This window comes from Mauremys reevesii, linkage group 12, assembly GCF_016161935.1.
Source record: "Mauremys reevesii isolate NIE-2019 linkage group 12, ASM1616193v1, whole genome shotgun sequence".
Classification (NCBI taxonomy): Eukaryota; Metazoa; Chordata; order Testudines; family Geoemydidae; genus Mauremys; species Mauremys reevesii.
In genome coordinates this window covers 6,034,001-6,050,494 of record NC_052634.1, presented here as the reverse complement: position 1 = coordinate 6,050,494, position 16,494 = coordinate 6,034,001, and the positions used below count along the sequence as shown (strand labels likewise).

Here is a 16,494-nt window from a genome sequence, read left to right as displayed (position 1 = left end):
CAGCGGCCACAGTGGATCGGCCGCCCCCCCGGCCGGCGGGGAGCAGGCGCTGTGCCGCGGATGGCTGCGAGGGGGCGCCCCGCAGGGAACAGCCCCAGGAGGCCGTTGCTCATCCGGTGGCGGTGGCTACGGTTGCCATGGCGAGACTCCTCCTCCGCTGACGCGCGCGGTGACGTGCAGGGGGGGCGGGGCGGCGCGGCTGCAGGGCGCCGCACGGCCACAGACAGACCGAGCCGCCGCCGCCGCCGCCGCCCCCCGAGCCCAGCATGGTAATGGCCGAGCCCCGGCGGCCCCCCCCGCTGCTGCTGCCCCGCGGGCCCGGGCCCGTCCGCGTCGGGTTCTACGACATCGAGGGCACGCTGGGGAAGGGCAACTTCGCCGTGGTGAAGCTGGGGCGGCACCGGATCACGCGCAGCGAGGTGAGGGGGCCGGGCCGGGGGGGAGCCGGGCCTCCCTCGCCCCCCGGGGACCGGCTCGGGAGGAGGCGGGGCCGGGCCGGACCGGACCCTTCCCCTCCCCCGCCACCGCTACCGGCCCAGGGGCCCGGTACCGCCCCCTAGCCCCGCGGGCGGCTGGTTCCGACCCCCGGGAGCTCTGACCCCCATGGGGGGGCACCCGGCGCGCGGGCGGGGGGGGCTCCAGGTGTGCGCCCGCCCGCCCGCCGGCCGTTCGCACGGGCACGGCCCGCAGCCTCCCCTCAGCCGCCTTTGTCCCTGCAGCGGGGCCGGGGATGGAGCCGGCCCCCGGCCCTTGCCGCTCCGCCCGCGCTGTCCGGCGGGGGCTCTGCAAAGCAGCCGAGCGCTGTGGGGAAGGAGCCGGCCGGCCGGCCCCGGGACCTCCCCCAGCACCCGCCGCGGGGCGAGCTTCCCCCGGCCCCGCGGGGGGTCCCGGGGCCAAGCCGGAGGGGAGCCCCGCGGGGCGGGGCGGGGGATGCGCCTGGGCCATGCACCTGCCCGCAAGACAAGGTGGAGGTGAGGACGTGTCTCTTAACGGGGCCAACTTGCGCTGGTGAAAGTGTGTTTGGGCCGCAGAGCGCTTCGGGCTCGGGGCTGCAGCGGCGCTGAGATCGATACCGACACCAGCCGGGAAGCTGCTGTTAGGATAGTCCCTCCACGAGAAACGGCCAGCAGGCGACTGGTAACTTGGTCATTGCCAAACGCAGAACAGGTCTGCAATGAGCGAGGGGCTGGGGCGCCAGCCATTAGGTGCCCTGGCTCAAGCCATGTTTTAAACTTTCATAGCTGACGGGGCAAGCCCTGAGTTGCCTGGGCTATGAACTGCCAACCCTAGAGGTGCTGGGACTCTGCCCTAGCAAGCCCTGGCACACATTAAGCACTGCAGGTTTGAACCCTAAAGGCTAAATTGTTCTGTGTTCTGCTGTTAGGTTTGCCATCTATTTAATATCTCCAAATGTGGGGTCAGCTTTAGTACTTCAGTTTGAAGAAGAATGATTTCCTCCTATCCCATTCCCTTGAATCAGCTTGTCTGGGTACTAAATTAAAAACAGTCATCTTTTCAGAAATGCAAGTTACCCAAGTTATCAATTAAATACCAGTCTCAGAAAACCGTAATTATGTTATGCATCATCTATAATTAAACAACTATAGTCTACTTGGGTAAAAATGTAATTAAACATTTTTAAAATATGAAATATCTGGAAGCAGCACTTTTGGACATCATGGCTGAACTTTTAAGACATAAGTACTTTCAGTTACTATAACTGGATTTCAGTTTCTTGCCAATTTTTATGATGATATCATATTTCCTATTTTAAAAAAACCCTTTTTCTGTGGTGCAATGTGAATGATCCATACTGATTGAACAAAATGATGTCAAAAGCACAAAGTAAAGAAATGGCAAACTGTAATCTTTCACTTATAGTGATCTTAAGTGGTACATGTATCAATAGGCAGGAGGCAAAATTATAATTAACTTCAGCTACAATTTTACATTTAATATTGTTGCAGGGCACATAGTAGTGGTCACTCTTCAAAGTTGTGTGTACAGTGTTATTGACCTCTTGAGGTCTCTTCCAGCCCTACATTTCTGTGACTCTATGAAAATCCAAAATATTAAAGGAAATTTGATCAAGTTATGGCCTCACTTCTCAAATTGCATATTAAGGAACTTAGTCAAATAATTTTTAAACCCTTTCCTTGCTACTACTAAATACCCAAGTTTGAAAATTAGAATTTTAAGTAGTGTTCAATTATAGTGTTAATGTTTCACTCACCAGGCAGTAGGTAAAGCTGTTTGCTTACTGGTCTTCAGGCATCATGTCTCAATGGCATTGCAGTGGCAATCTTAACTTTTTATTGTAATTTAAAAATTAGATCCGAGTTTTGTGGAAATTTAAAATAATCTACACTTTGAGTTTAAACAGCTTGGTAATAATGTGTTTTGTACAAGTTGTCAGCTTCAAAAGTGGCTGAAATTAATAGAAGTACATTCTAGAAACTTTACTAAATGTCAATATAAATAAGTTTAAATTTGATTGAATAGGCTTTCTTCTTGGGTAGGGTCTTGTATGCTGTGCTCGGTCTGGAAGTTGTTTTTATAGTTCACATTGTGAATTACTACTGCCAAGATGGAAATAATTCCAGGAATGTGAATGGCAGGGTGAACTTACTATGACTGACAGTTGTTTCACATGATATATTTTAAAATTAAGCTAAAATGAAACCTATATCATATTTTTCCCATCACTTTTCTAGCAGGTTTTCCCTTTCCAAAGTTTTATGGTTAAACCTTGTTGTGCACTTTTATTTGTTTGTTTGCTTGTTTGTTTTGCATGATCAGTTATTTCCACAACAAGGAATTTATAAACATAGGTAGAACTTCATTGTTGGGTCAGGCAGTAGGAGCAGCTAGCTGAGTTGCAAGGGAGAGGGACCCTATTAACTTTCACTAATGGTAAAGAGAAGTTCTGACCAAGTACTATTACTGTAAATGATTCAAAGTCAGACCAGTGTGAGTTCCACCAACTCTACTTAGTTACATAGTGGAATTGTATTGAAATGATGCAGACCTTAAAGTTCCTTGTCATGAAATTAATCTAATATATTTGAAGGGGAAATCAGACTGAAACAGAATGTGTACATAAGAAGAAAATATAGCCCAGAGGGTAGAGTATGGCAAACTAGTTCTAAATTGAGTGTGAAATCCTGTAACTGCAACCTTAGTGTTGCATTTGAGCACTGAAGTGAAGAAATGTGAAAGTTAATATAAATGTAGGAACTGCAATGTATTCTCAACCATGGTTGGTGTAGTTCTGTAACCTGCCTTTAAGATCAGTCAGTACTAGATGCTTCAGAGGAGGCAGCTGCATTTTTGATAGGTTCTTGCACACAGCACATGTTTGTTGTATCACAGAAATATCCTATGATCAGAGAATTCAGTTTATGTTCATGAATATGGACACAGGAGAAGAAGTTATGTTTAGGAGGACATAAGAAAAATAGGAGATTGCAACAGAAATAATTAGAAGCATTGGAAGAGTCATAAGGGAAGCTCAGAAAGATTAGGACTGCTTAGTTTTAGGAGATAAGTAGTGACATGAGGTATAAACATGAATGGTAGAGAACATCATACTGAATCTGCTGCTTATTATCTCCTAATATAAGGGGGACACCCTCTGGAATTATAAAAGTAATAAACTTACAGATAAAGGAAATACTCAAATACATAACCAACCTGTGGCACTCTTTCCTACAAGATATAGGGCATTAAACCTAAAACTCAAATGGTTAGTCATCTGCATATTGATATAAGCTATCACTCCATGAACTATCGTAAACACTTTTTACTAATCAGTCCTCATGGTTCAGGACGTATGTCAGCCACCCGCTGCTTGAACTTGGAAAACCTTCTCCTATAGGCATGTTATTGCCTAATTGTCTATTATATATGGTTGTATTTTCCTCCAAAGTGGCTTCTCTAGGAGGCAGAATGTTGAACTAGATGAACGGTTGGCTGATCAAGTGTGTGTATGCATGATACATACTCATAAGTGCACTAGTTTAAAAAACAGCCCCCCCTTGTTGTGACCCACCAATTGGTTTAGCGCAAACGGATTTAAGGGAAGCTAATATTGATGTAGCTACATTGGAGCAAATCCATGATGTAGAAGCACTCCATTGTTTCCGTGGGGCTTGCACCAGCATGACGTATTCCAGACCAGAGTAAGCCATGTTTTACACTATTAAAGTGAGTCTACATAGGGAGCTTGCATCAGGGTAACTGCACTCGTGCAAATATCTCTAACCTAGGCAGGGCCTAAGATTTTAGGTTGACCCCTGTAACCTAAATGGCAGCTGCAAAAGAGAAAATCTGGATTTGTGCCTTTTTTGCTGTGTCTCTTATAGGTCTGAAGGATATTCAGCATTTCCCTTACATTAGAAGTTTAAGTCTTCTTTTTCTGGAGGACTGTAACGGTAGAATCAAAACTAAATAGAAATTCAATTAATCTTGAAAAATTGAAAGTAAGGATTATTAGTCAGACTAACTTTTTTTCATTGATATCTGTTTAAATTTAGATGCCTGGCAGTTTCAGTTCCCTGCCCTTTCAGTTGAAGGCAGAGAAGGCTCCCACTCCAATTCTGTAGTCCTCTAGCAAAAACAAGGAAGGAAAGACTTACTATTCCTGATATTTTGAAGCAAGATTTCAAATAGCTTTTAGGCTTTTATGCATCTTAAAAGCAGTGCGGGGTAGGGAGGTGTAGACCATTTTTTACCCCTTTTCAGGTCACCTTTAAGCTGATTTAAAGCATTTATTACTCTTAATCATGAAAGTTGTGTGTGGTAGTGGGGAGAGTGTGCCAAATACACAGTGATTTGCAACCTAACTGTAGGAGTATGCTAGAATCATGTGACTTGCATAATTGTCCTTAATTTGGTGTGTGCTGTGGGTGATGGCATGTGTTGCCATAGATAGAGGTTGACCATGCTAGAGAAATGCAAATTCAGTCATGTACCAGGTAAACTTTTATGCAGTATACTGGAAAGATTAGTGCTATGTTATGACATTTCTGGAAAACGTTAGTGATTGCTACTGAGCTGTATATTCAGTTTCACCGAGAAAGATTTCATAGTTCAACAGTTTTGGTGCAAAAATGTAAAATTAAAGACTTTGCTGCAGCCAGAAGCAGCATCTCCAATTTGAACTAAATAGGATTTGACCCACGTTTTGTTTTAATCAAGACACTGTTAAGATTGCTGGTGAAAAAGAGCTCAGTGCTAAGTGCAACTTCACATTTATGTGTAATTGCATAGTATTTCTTAGTGATTTTTCTCTAAACCTTCAGATCGAACAAAGGGCAAAAAAATTCAGTATTAAAAAAGGCTGAGGTATCTAATCTATCTTTAAACATTTGAAACAGAGAAGCCAGATGTCTGTAATACTCCGTTTCAGATTAAGAAAATATTGACGCATATATTACAATGTCATTCCTGATATAAAACCTCAACCTGTTTTAGAGAATAGACAACAAAATATTTCTGTAATTAGCGCCACCCCTTACTGCATCTTTGTTTCAGAAAAACTGTTAGCGCTTAGCTATAGCAAGAGAGTACACACTACATTTTATTCAGTTCATTATCATTAATGTTTTTATAAAGTCTCTGGATGAACTAGAAATACAAAGCCTTTAATATTTATTGGTCTACATTATTTGATATAAACGCTTTTTGTGTTGCCAATACATAGCTACTTGTGGTCAGCAAGAGTACCACACGTGGGATTATTTCAGAAATTCAAAAAAATGATCTAGCATGTAGCTAAATAAATTTACACTTGTATAATTACATTTTAGATCAAAGAGGCAGTGTGGCAACTGTCATGTTGAGTGATCTGTATACTGAAAATCTTGATTTTTAAAGATTTGACTGAAGCAAGAATGTGTTCATGGATTTTTAACAGGTTGGCAGAGTTCATCTGTTGACCTACCCTCACAGCAGGTGATAGAACACTGTATAAAACGCTGAAGTTTGCTTAACTCATTTTGTGGGGGCAGCTTTTTAACTCCATCTAGAATGAAAAGGAAAATACTAAGGGATTATCTGGAAAGAGAGAGCATTAGAGCAGACAAGGCCTTGAAGGGAACCCCTAGGAACAACCAGTGGTAAGAAAAAAACTAAAAGTGAAGTTCATTTTTGTTGTTGTTTGTTTGTTAGTAATAATAATTAAACCACTGGATAGAGGATGGTTTGGATGCTAATTCGGCATCTGTCTGTTTTGCGGACTGTCCATTCAGCTTTATACCAGAGTTCACCTAATACAGATGAGTAACTTGCCCATTAGTCTAATTGTAAAGAGCGTAATTGCATTTTTTAAACACAAAGTTAGGCCTTTGTAAATGTAGATCTAACCAAGGAAAGTTGTAAGGCTACCAAGTATTACATTTTAAGTGACCAAAACTGATTTTTTTGGAACTTGTTTGGATCATGTCATATGGAGATACGAAAACAAGTTCACTTATGTAAGTTCAAGGCTTGATGACATTAAAAGAACATTCTTGCTCTTAATGCGATAAGATTTTTATAAACACATTTTCAGACTTCACAGGAAGTGTTGGCTTGTCAGGTTCTTTGACACACTACTGTACCTGAATACACTACATGAAAACTAAATGTGACACAGGTATTTGCAAGTTACATAGCTGTAAGTGCAGGGTTATTAGAGCAATAATATTAAGTTATAGTGATAGAATTTTTGCAATAAACAGCTATTTGATAGTGTGGGAAATGTAGAACTCTAGTACAATAGACTCTTTTTGATGAGATTGTGTGGCATGCTGGTCTCTAATGAAAATGCATTTTTCTTTAGAAACTGAGACTGATATTTAGTATGAGAAGGCTAATGTTATTTGGAGGCCATTGGAACAGATTTTCTTGGGATTTGCACCGAAAAGTTTGACTTGAAGACTGAATTTTTCTTGGAGCTGTATGGCTTCCTGACCTTCAAATGAAGGAATTATTTTCAGTCTTTTCACCATCTTCTAAATGTAGGCCGGTTGTATTATTAGGAGATTTTTAAACATCTGTAGCATGTCCTCTCAATGGGGAACATTTGGAAAAGGAGGAAGTGGCAGAAAGCCACAAAGAAAGCACATTAATTTAACATTAAACTATAATATATGTTACAGCAGGACTCAATTCTACAACTCGCTTTTTACATGCTCAGTTTTCTGAAGATTCTCTCTTGGGGATGAAACTCTGCATGGTTGGTCCCAGATCAGAGATTATTTTTGTTTTTTAGTTGGTTCAAATACCACAAGGAAATTTGCCAAGTAAATGTGAAAAAAGACTTTTCAATTTTAAGTACATTTTTAAAATAACTTCAGTCAGCAATATGGCAAAACTAATTATACATTTACTCTTGAAATAACAGAAGCATCTGGTATAGATTAACTGTCAGTGAGATTACAGGTAAACGAAGACCCTTTCTATCCTCTCACAACTCATTTGTTCTTTTCCCCCCTTTCTTTCTCTCTTTCTTTCTTTCTTTCGCTAGGTCTGACTAAGGAATTAGGTCCTTTATGGTTTGCAAGACAACTCAGCTGAATTGTATCTTTTAAAAACTTTGTTTTGGGCATGCACTTTTGCTAACATTGGGAGCTGGTAACTGCCTAACGTACGTGGAGAAAGTTGTCAACATAGGAAATTGTTATAGACAGACTTGAAAGCAGAAACATTCTTCATTGAAATAGTTATGTTCCTTCAGTGTGTTATAATCTCTGTAGAGAGTCTGTATTCAAATACAGGAGCAAATTGTGGAAATGCCAAACTCTGTTGGAAAAACCAGCAGAGCTTGTATACTTAAGTTCACTTTTTCAATTCAAGGAACTTACATGCTTCACTGCAGGAACTTGTAATTGCAAGCCATATAAATACTAGATTTTTTTTTCCTGGGGGAGGGGAGGAATGGAAATCCAAAATACAAAAGTGTATATTAAAGAGTGACCGCATTTTGGATGAACTGAAAAAGATGAAATAAGAGCCTAGGAAGGCAGAGTTTTGCTGCTTCCTTACTTCAGGTTGTCCAGAACGCTGCCACGGATACTAAAGGCAGGTCTTCACTACCCGCTGGAACGGCAGGTAGTGATCGATCTATCGGGGGTCAATTTATCACGTCTAGTGTAGACGCAATAAAATTGATCCCCGATTGAACTCTCCGTCGATTCCGGAACTCCAGCTCGCGAGAAGCGGAAGCGGAGTCGATGGAGCGGCAGCGGTCGGCTCACCGCCGTCATGACCAGGTAAGTCGACCTAAGATATGCTGATTTCAGCTACGCTATTCACATAGCTGAAGTTGCGTATCTTAGGTCGACCCCCCAGCTAGTATAGACCTGAGCTTAGTGTGCTCCATCACTCTGACTGTGCTCCACTACAGCACCCTTTACTGGCCTTCCCTCACCTTTCATATCAGACATAAGCGCTCTCCTCTTTGAATCCCTACACAACTTCGCTCCTGCCAGCCTCTCTACATTAGTCTTGTCACACAGAAGATGCAGGCAAGCAACAAGAGAAAGTTATTTTAGTTATTATTAAAGGGAGCCTCATAAAGGGATAGAGGAAGAGAATGAGGTAAAAGTGTGCAGTGGTTCAAGTGTAAGGCAAAAGTAAATGGGCTAGAATAATGAAAGGAAAGAACAGAGAGGAAATGGAAAGTGCTCAGGAATTCCTTTATGGATAAAGCTGCTGCAATCTGCATCTGCTAAGGAACAGAGTTAGAGCAAAGGGTTAGTGTGGATAAATGAAGTAAGAGGCAAGACTGATGCTGTGTAAGACACCATGTACAGGGGAGGTCTGAAGAGATTAGGCTATTACTGTAAGTAATGGGAAAATTAAAAATTGATCATACAAACAATTGAGAGAAGGTGGTTTGGTTTCTTGAATTAGGCTTGTCTGGTAAATGAGTACACTTGGATTCTACTTCTCTAATAAACGAATATAAATCCTCCTGGCTTACCTAAAATAGGTGATCTGTTACTCCGACAGGATCTGGATAAAGTGAAATATCAGTTTGGGGTAGGGATCACCCTAGACATTTTGGGTAACTTTTTAAGTGAGAAGTAGTGGTTTCCGTTATTTTTATTGAGGGAGGAAGCTGAGTGGTGCTCGAAACAGGGCTCCACCCAGAGCACACCTGCCCTGTTAAGTTAAGAAAATATAATAGGCCAATTCCAGTGTCTGATTGATATTGCTTTTTCGGTGAGCTACTATAAAGTAAATGAGAGAAAGTGGGGAAATTTGACATAAGGAATAACTTTTTAAAGCAAATATTTCCTAAGGTGTGTGTGAGAATTTTTTTCTATTTTTGGTGTCTGTTTTTGGTTATTATAATTTTCTAGGAAACTTGTTTTATAGGTTGACGAAATTGTGCCTGCATAAACTTGTTCACAAATCAGTTTTATTGGCAGTAAAGAGAAATTGTGGAGGGGGAGTCTTAATTTTTTTTAACAGACTGAATTCTTGTTTACGTCCTTGTTTATTCCTACATCGTGTATGTTCACACCAAAAAAAGGAATTTGCTTACCACTCTGCTTTTATATGTGACCAAGAAGTGAACTACAGAGTGTATGAACAATAAGAATGGCCATACTGGGTCAGACCAAAGGTCCATCCAGCCCAGTATCCTGTCTACCGACATGGCCAATGCCAGGTGCTTCAGAGGGAGTGAACCTAACAGGTAAAGATCAAGTGATCTCTCTCATTCCATCCATCTCCACCCTCTGAGAAACAGAGGCTAGGAACACCATTCCTTACCTATCTTGGCTAATAGCCATTAATGGACTTAATTAACCTCCATGAATTTATCTAGTTCTCTTTTAAACCCCGATATAGTCCTAGCCTTCACAACCTCCTCAGGCAAGGAGTTCCACAGGTTGACTGCGCTGTGTGAAGAAGAACTTCCTTTTATTTGTTCTAAACCTGCTGCCCATTAATTTCATTTGGTGGCCCCTAGTTCTTACATTATGGGAACAAGTAAATAACTTTTCCTTATTCACTTTCTCCACACCACTCATGATTTTGTATACCTCTATCATATCCACCCTTAGTCTCCTCAAGAAGTAATACAGACAGTAACTTAGGCCCTGATCTGGCAAAGACTTACATGCGTGGTTAGCTTTGGGTATTTGGGTAATTCTAATCAAGTGAAATGCATACATATTCCTTTCATCTATCTACTTTATGATTGAGGCAAGGAGATTAAATTAGTGCCTAATTTAAGACCAGTCGCAACAAATGGGTGTAAAGTCATCGGAAGGAGGAGAATGAAGGTAAATTGAAAAGTGGTTACATAGACTAGTTAGGTATGTATTTAGATAGTTCTGCATCCTTTAGGGTTGTTTTTAATTGAGTTACAAATCAATCAAATAGAGATCCCCACTAGCCATCTTCCTAGCCATTGTCAGATGGTAGTGGTGGTAGTATTTATTATTTGTATTACGGTAGCACGTAGGAGCCCCAGTCATGGACCAGGATCCCCTTGTGCTAGGCACTTTACGAACAAATCAAAAAGACAGCCCTTGTGATTGTTTTCCATACACATCACAGTAGAAATGGGTCTTGAGGAGGGATGTGAAGGCGCACATGTTATCCTGAACTATTCCATAGTGCCTCTGAGTCTTCTATGCATGAAGATTAATCTGGAAGAAGTGGACAAACAGGCAGTCAAGGCTGGCTTTGTTAGTGAGGTAATGCAGCAAGATACAAGTGCAGATACTAGAGCAGGATAGAGTTGTAAAAGGCTATCAAGGTGAGATAACAGAGGAGGGATTCAGGGAGTATCATGTCTCCAACAGCGGCTAGTTAGTACCACATGCTAGAGCATGTATTTATATTGCTAGTATATCTTTGATCCTATCTAGCAACTATTGATATCCTCATTATTCATGTAAAGGCTCTTTTTAAAATTATACTAAGTTCTTGGGCTCAAATTATTACCCTATTTATTAAATTTATCAATTTAATTGGATGCTGTACTTGTACTATGAGAAATAGAATTCAGGTGTTCCTGTTTTACCCTGTTACTTTCTATGTGGCTACTTATGATCCCCATCACTGTGACAGCTGAGCACATTCCAAGTTTTTAAAAATGCATCTCTGTCTCCCCCTTCCCACTCAGTAGGATAAATCACTTTATTCATTCATAGAATCATAGGACTGGAAGGGACCTCTAGAGGTCAAGTCCAGTCCCCTACACTCATGGCAGGACTAAGTGTTATATAATTATTTATGTTTTGTGTGTTAAGTGGTGGGGTGGGCAGGTATCTGTATATGAAGAGGTTTATTGAGAGGAAAACCAAGTCAATTGAGTTTAGTAATTAGTTCTTAATGCAGTGATGCTCTTGATCATTCTTATTCAGGTAGTAAGGTCCACCTCCTGTGTATTGAAATCAATCCAAGTTAGTTACCTACATATCTTTGAGGACCTATGTATCTCTTGTGCTTGTCAGCCATTCCCTATAGTTAAAAAAGTTGTGGTTCCTGGGAAATGCATCTATAGTTGTAGGTCGTAGTTATAGGGGAGTTGTAACATCTCAGGTAGTTGGGTCCAGTCCTGTTGAAGATATTGAATATCAGGACTGATGTACCTTTCCTGTACCACTCTTTTATAAACTTTCCTATATTCTCTTTCTTTTCCTATGGAAGTCTTTCAATGGCTCTGATTTTTGTTGCCTATCTCTGCACTTTTAACATGATATTCAAGATGAGACACTGTTGATCTGTTTAATATTCTCAGTATTTTCTCTTGCATTCTTCATAGCGCATAACATTTTGTTTCCTTTTTTGGTGAAATTGGGAATCCTTTAAGTATAGTTCTGTGTAATTCAGTTCTCCAGTATTGACTGGGAATGAGGTCAGTAGGACCTCAAACTAGCTTCTAAATAACATGGACTCTGTTTGCTCTGTGTAACTGACATGAGTTTCCCTGCAGAGATTTTACACTTTCTCAACAGGTTAATTACAGACATCCTTATATCTAGAACGTTAAGCACAGTGAAATAAAAATCCTTAACAATCTGAATTGCATTAGCTAAGTATGATTTGATGGCATGTGCTGAGTCAAGAACTTGAGTTCAAAACTTGATTTAAAATTTGTGGGTGAAATCCTGGCTGCCTGGAACAACTTATGTGCATGGAATTAAGCATGTGCATAAGTATTTGCAGGATTGGGCTCGGGTAGCAAAGCAAGCTGTATTTGAAGGTTTTACTAGTGTATTTTGCAAATGAAAAAATACTGACTAGTTTTAGTTTGAGAATTTATCATTGCATTGTCCCAAATAGTGACATGGAGCTGCTGCAAGAAGTCTCAGTCAAGCTATTTCATCCCTCAATATTGCTTCGGGTTCCCAGTCATCAGGCTGCAGTTTCTCCATTTATTACTTCAGTCCACCTGCTCACATGCACAAATTAAGCGGCACTTGAGGTCTCTTCTCCTCTGTCTAAGCACCTGCTGGTACTGCCTGCACCCATTGACAATGCTAAAGAGATTTTGGTCTGTAGCTGAGTTCCTAGATCAACAACATGATATCTTATGTGCCTTATAAAAAATAAGTGAATTATCAAATTCTAAGATATAGCAAGTATATTTTTGAAATAAAAAAAATGACCCAGAGTCATACAAATTTGGTGTCCTGTTAACAAGCAGGGGTAGACTAGACTGGAAAATTGATTTAAAGAAAAAAAATTTTGTTCCTTGGCTACAGGTGGCAATAAAAATAATTGACAAATCTCAGCTGGATGCAGTGAACCTGGAAAAGATCTATCGAGAAGTGCAGATAATGAAAATGCTTGACCACCCGCACATAATAAAACTCTACCAGGTACAGTTACAATCCTCTTGCTTCTCCCTTCCCCCCATTTGTTCGTGTCAAATGTTTATGGATGTCTAGTCCTCTACATCAGTGACATTTTATGGGCTGCTGGTTCATAGTATACATTCAGCTTTTATGTGGTTGAGTTGTTTTGGGTGTGTTTTTAATCTTTGTGCGTGCACAGCAGCATATTGGCCTAATTCATTCTGTGGTTAGCATTCATGTCTGCCTCTCACAGAATAACTCCAGAGGTGCCTGAGATCTAATTTTGTAAAAAACTGGGTGATTTAATGCTGGTGAGAGGTGCAAGAGATACCTGGAGACTGAACCTCCTATTTATTCACAGAGCAAGTACAGTATGAGCAGCTGCTGTGCAAGTTTCCTTCACATTACTTTGCCTATGTGCCTAAACTGAGCGTGGCCATTGGTTTTTCTTGTTTTTTCTGCTGAGACAACCCACTGCCATAACATTTGGCACCCTTGTTGGTAATCTTGTCCGCTGGGATCTGGACTGAACCCACCAGTCTCCTTTCAGGGAAGTTACCAACCTGCCAATAAGTGCTAACATTCAATTCAAGCCAACCACCTGCAAGTGGAAGATTCTTAAACCCAATCCTTTGAACTGCCAAGTTGCCCTAAAAATCCAGGTCCCAGTTCATTGTTGTATAGTCATTTACATCAGTGCAAAATACTGCCTTTCCTGTGTGTGTGTGTAAGCAAGTACACAAGGTGCAGGGCAAATGATGATTTGGATCTTTATTTTTCCTAAGTCATGAAGAAATCTGTATACACACAGTAGACCATGATGCTGCAGATCCACCTATAGAAGTTGTCTGTAAACCCTGTTTGTGTAATTATGAACAGATTTGTATCTGCTGACTAGTTTCAGTGGATGTATAGGGTTTGCAATACAGCTGGGTAAATTCGTAGTTCAAGGTGAAACTGCCCTTGCCTTGTCTTGATAATTCAACAGACTTTGGCACAAAAAGATGAGGTAGAAGGAGTTCAGTTTCAGACGTTTCTTGGTTTGTTCTTCGTTGCACACACTTCTTTCTTGAAGTCTGAAGTGTAGAGATGTTGTTGAGTCTTTTCCAGTGTCAGGACGGTGTTGTGTATCAGGTTTGCTGCAGACTGAGGCTTGCATCAAAACCCAATATATTGTGTAAAGAATTTCAAGGCATTCAACAGTTAGTCCTTCTGATCTAATCAGGCATGCCACACACACTTCCCACTGATGCTGAATCAAAATCTGTATGAAATGACTAGGGACTTATAATGCCAGCTTGTCTTATTGGTATCCAGATGTTCTCTGCTCTGAGTAGGGGCAGTACTGGAACTATTAACAAGGGAGGTAAACTCAAAAGTGGAGGCCAAGGCAGAAGTAGAGTAGTTGAGAAATTCTACACAACCCATCCTCTCCACAGCAACCCAAAAGCTAGAGGAAGCTCTGGGATGAGAGGGGGAACAGTAAGAGAATGGGTCCTCAATCTTTTCAGATACCTACCAGCTAGAGGCTGAATTTGAAATCTGGATCTCCCAAATAGGGTCTAGGGATAACACATTGTGGTAGGAATCTCAGCATCCTCTTCTTCCCTCATGTGATGTTTGGAGGAGTTGGCTTCTCACCTGGCATTGCCTCTGAATAGTGTGTACAGTTGAGGGGGGCATCTTTCTTACAGGTTGTCGTTTAGTATATTTGGTCCTCTGGCTCTCAAGAATATAATATTTCTACACTTACATGTGTGTGCATGGGTGACAGTTCAAGGGGTTGGTAAGAGGGAGGGGGAATTATGAGGATACATTCAAAAAGAAAAATATGGTACAGAGCATTTTGGTGTGCTGTTGTCATGACAATTCCCCACTTGGAGGCGTGATTCCTTCCCTCCGCTGCTCCTCGGGCTTTGTAGTTACACACTGCCTTTCACACAGGTCAGATTGTAAAAGCACAAAGTAGTTTTTAGTTTTTGGGCCAATATATGGTAATTTTTGTTTTTTTTAGCCTGGCATTTTCCTGGGGGAGGGATAGCTCAGTGGTTTGAGCATTGGCCTGCTAAACCCAGGGTTGTGAGTTCAATCCTTGAGGGAGGCCACTTAGGGATCTGGGGCAAAAATTGGTCCTGCTAGTGAAGGCAGGGGGCTGGACTCGATGACCTTTCGAGGTCCCTTCCAGTTCTAGGAGATTGGTTTATCTCCAATTATTACATTTTACATTACAATACAAATGCTTTGACTATATACTGAACTAGCATATAGTGTGTGTGTGTGTGTGATTACATAATGCCAATGTCTGAGCCTGCAAGTATGGCAGTTTAACAGTTGAATTGAGCTGTTCAGGTACAGTTGGTGCCCTATGGTAGGTTAAATTTCTTCTTCCAGTATTTGTCCATGTCAGTCCCAGTCTAGGTACCCACCTGGGCCTCGTGCATGAGAGCAGAATGTTTAGCTAGTGGTGGTCATTGGGCCACAGGCGTCCTGTGCCTGCCTTAGTGCGTGCCCTCAGCCTGAAAGAGCAGAGTGGCTGCAACTCTTAGTTCCTCTTACTGTCTATGGCAGCAAGATAAAACAAGTGGTGTTCACCCCCTTCCTTTTAGAAGAATTTTCTCTTGTAAATTAATTACTTGCAATTTCCTCCTTTTAAAATGTTTCTATATTAACAACACACACCACCCTGCCCTCCCTCCCCCCCAATTTAAATTTAAATTTTTTCTTCTGTATTTTTACCCAGTATCCAGACCTAAACTGGCAGATTGAAAACCCTCAGGCTTCAAACTGTGGCAGTCCTGTGACACTTATTCCACTCATAGATGGCCACAGCTGCTGTGTTTGTCGTCTCGGGGAGAGCCATGTGTTAGAATGCTGCTCTGTATGACATTCCCTTTCTGTCTCAACAACTAAGTCCAGAGACTCTCAGACTCAAACAATCAATGAGAAGGACTTCAGAGCCCAAAGAGCGAGGTTTGACGTCCAAGATTGATTTGGTCTCTAAGTTTCAATTAGCCAATGCCACTGCAAGATGTCAGGCAACATCCAAGTTCGCTACTGGCAAAAATCCACAGCACATCAGGCAAGGATCAGGAACCAGCGAAGACTATCTTGGTGCCAACTTCCCACCCCGGCACTGAGAACCAGTACTGCGTTCTTACCAAGGCAAGCGAGATCTGAACACCTGGATAGACACTGCTGCCTGTACTGATCCCCCTTCTCCCACAAGGAGAGACTCAAACCCTCTCTCTCCTCTCAGCACAGAGTGCTAAGCTTGTTCATTCGGTAGGGGCAAGTGATGCTCAGCACTGATGACACTACACTTGGCACTGATCCGCATCTCCAAACTCACAATACCAAAGTCAGCGCAAAGATCAGCACTGCCTCTGGGAGAAATTTCTGGCTCTTTTCCACACCTTGTCAAACTTTTCAGCCTCATTTTTAAAATGAGGCCACCAGAACTGGATGCAGTATTCCAGTATCTGTCTCATCAATGCCGTATACCGAGGTAAAATCACCTCACTACTCTTCTATTTATACACCCAAGGTTCAAATTACCCCTTTTTTGCCATATTGTCACACTGGGATCTCAGGTTGGGTTATTTGTCCACTATAATGCCTAAATCTTTTTTTAGGAGTCTCTTCTCTACTGGATGCACTCCCCCACTCTGCAGGTATGATGTTCCTTCAT

At 41.8% G+C, this 16,494-nt stretch overlaps 1 protein-coding gene across 2 annotated transcripts in view; it reads left to right on the top strand.

The window, feature by feature from the left end:
• The first annotated feature begins 176 nt into the window (after positions 1–176).
• The window catches only part of SIK2 (salt inducible kinase 2), a 108,265-nt gene continuing 91,947 nt past the window's right edge, over positions 177–16,494 (top strand). Inside the window, exons 1-2 of one of the 2 annotated variants that reach the window (XM_039496390.1) lie at positions 177–419; positions 12,714–12,830. In XM_039496390.1, the coding sequence (XP_039352324.1) occupies positions 267–419; positions 12,714–12,830 (270 nt within the window). In that variant the 5' untranslated portion in view covers positions 177–266. The remainder of the gene's footprint in view (positions 420–12,713; positions 12,831–16,494) is intronic. The other variant, XM_039496389.1, reaches the window with a different exon arrangement.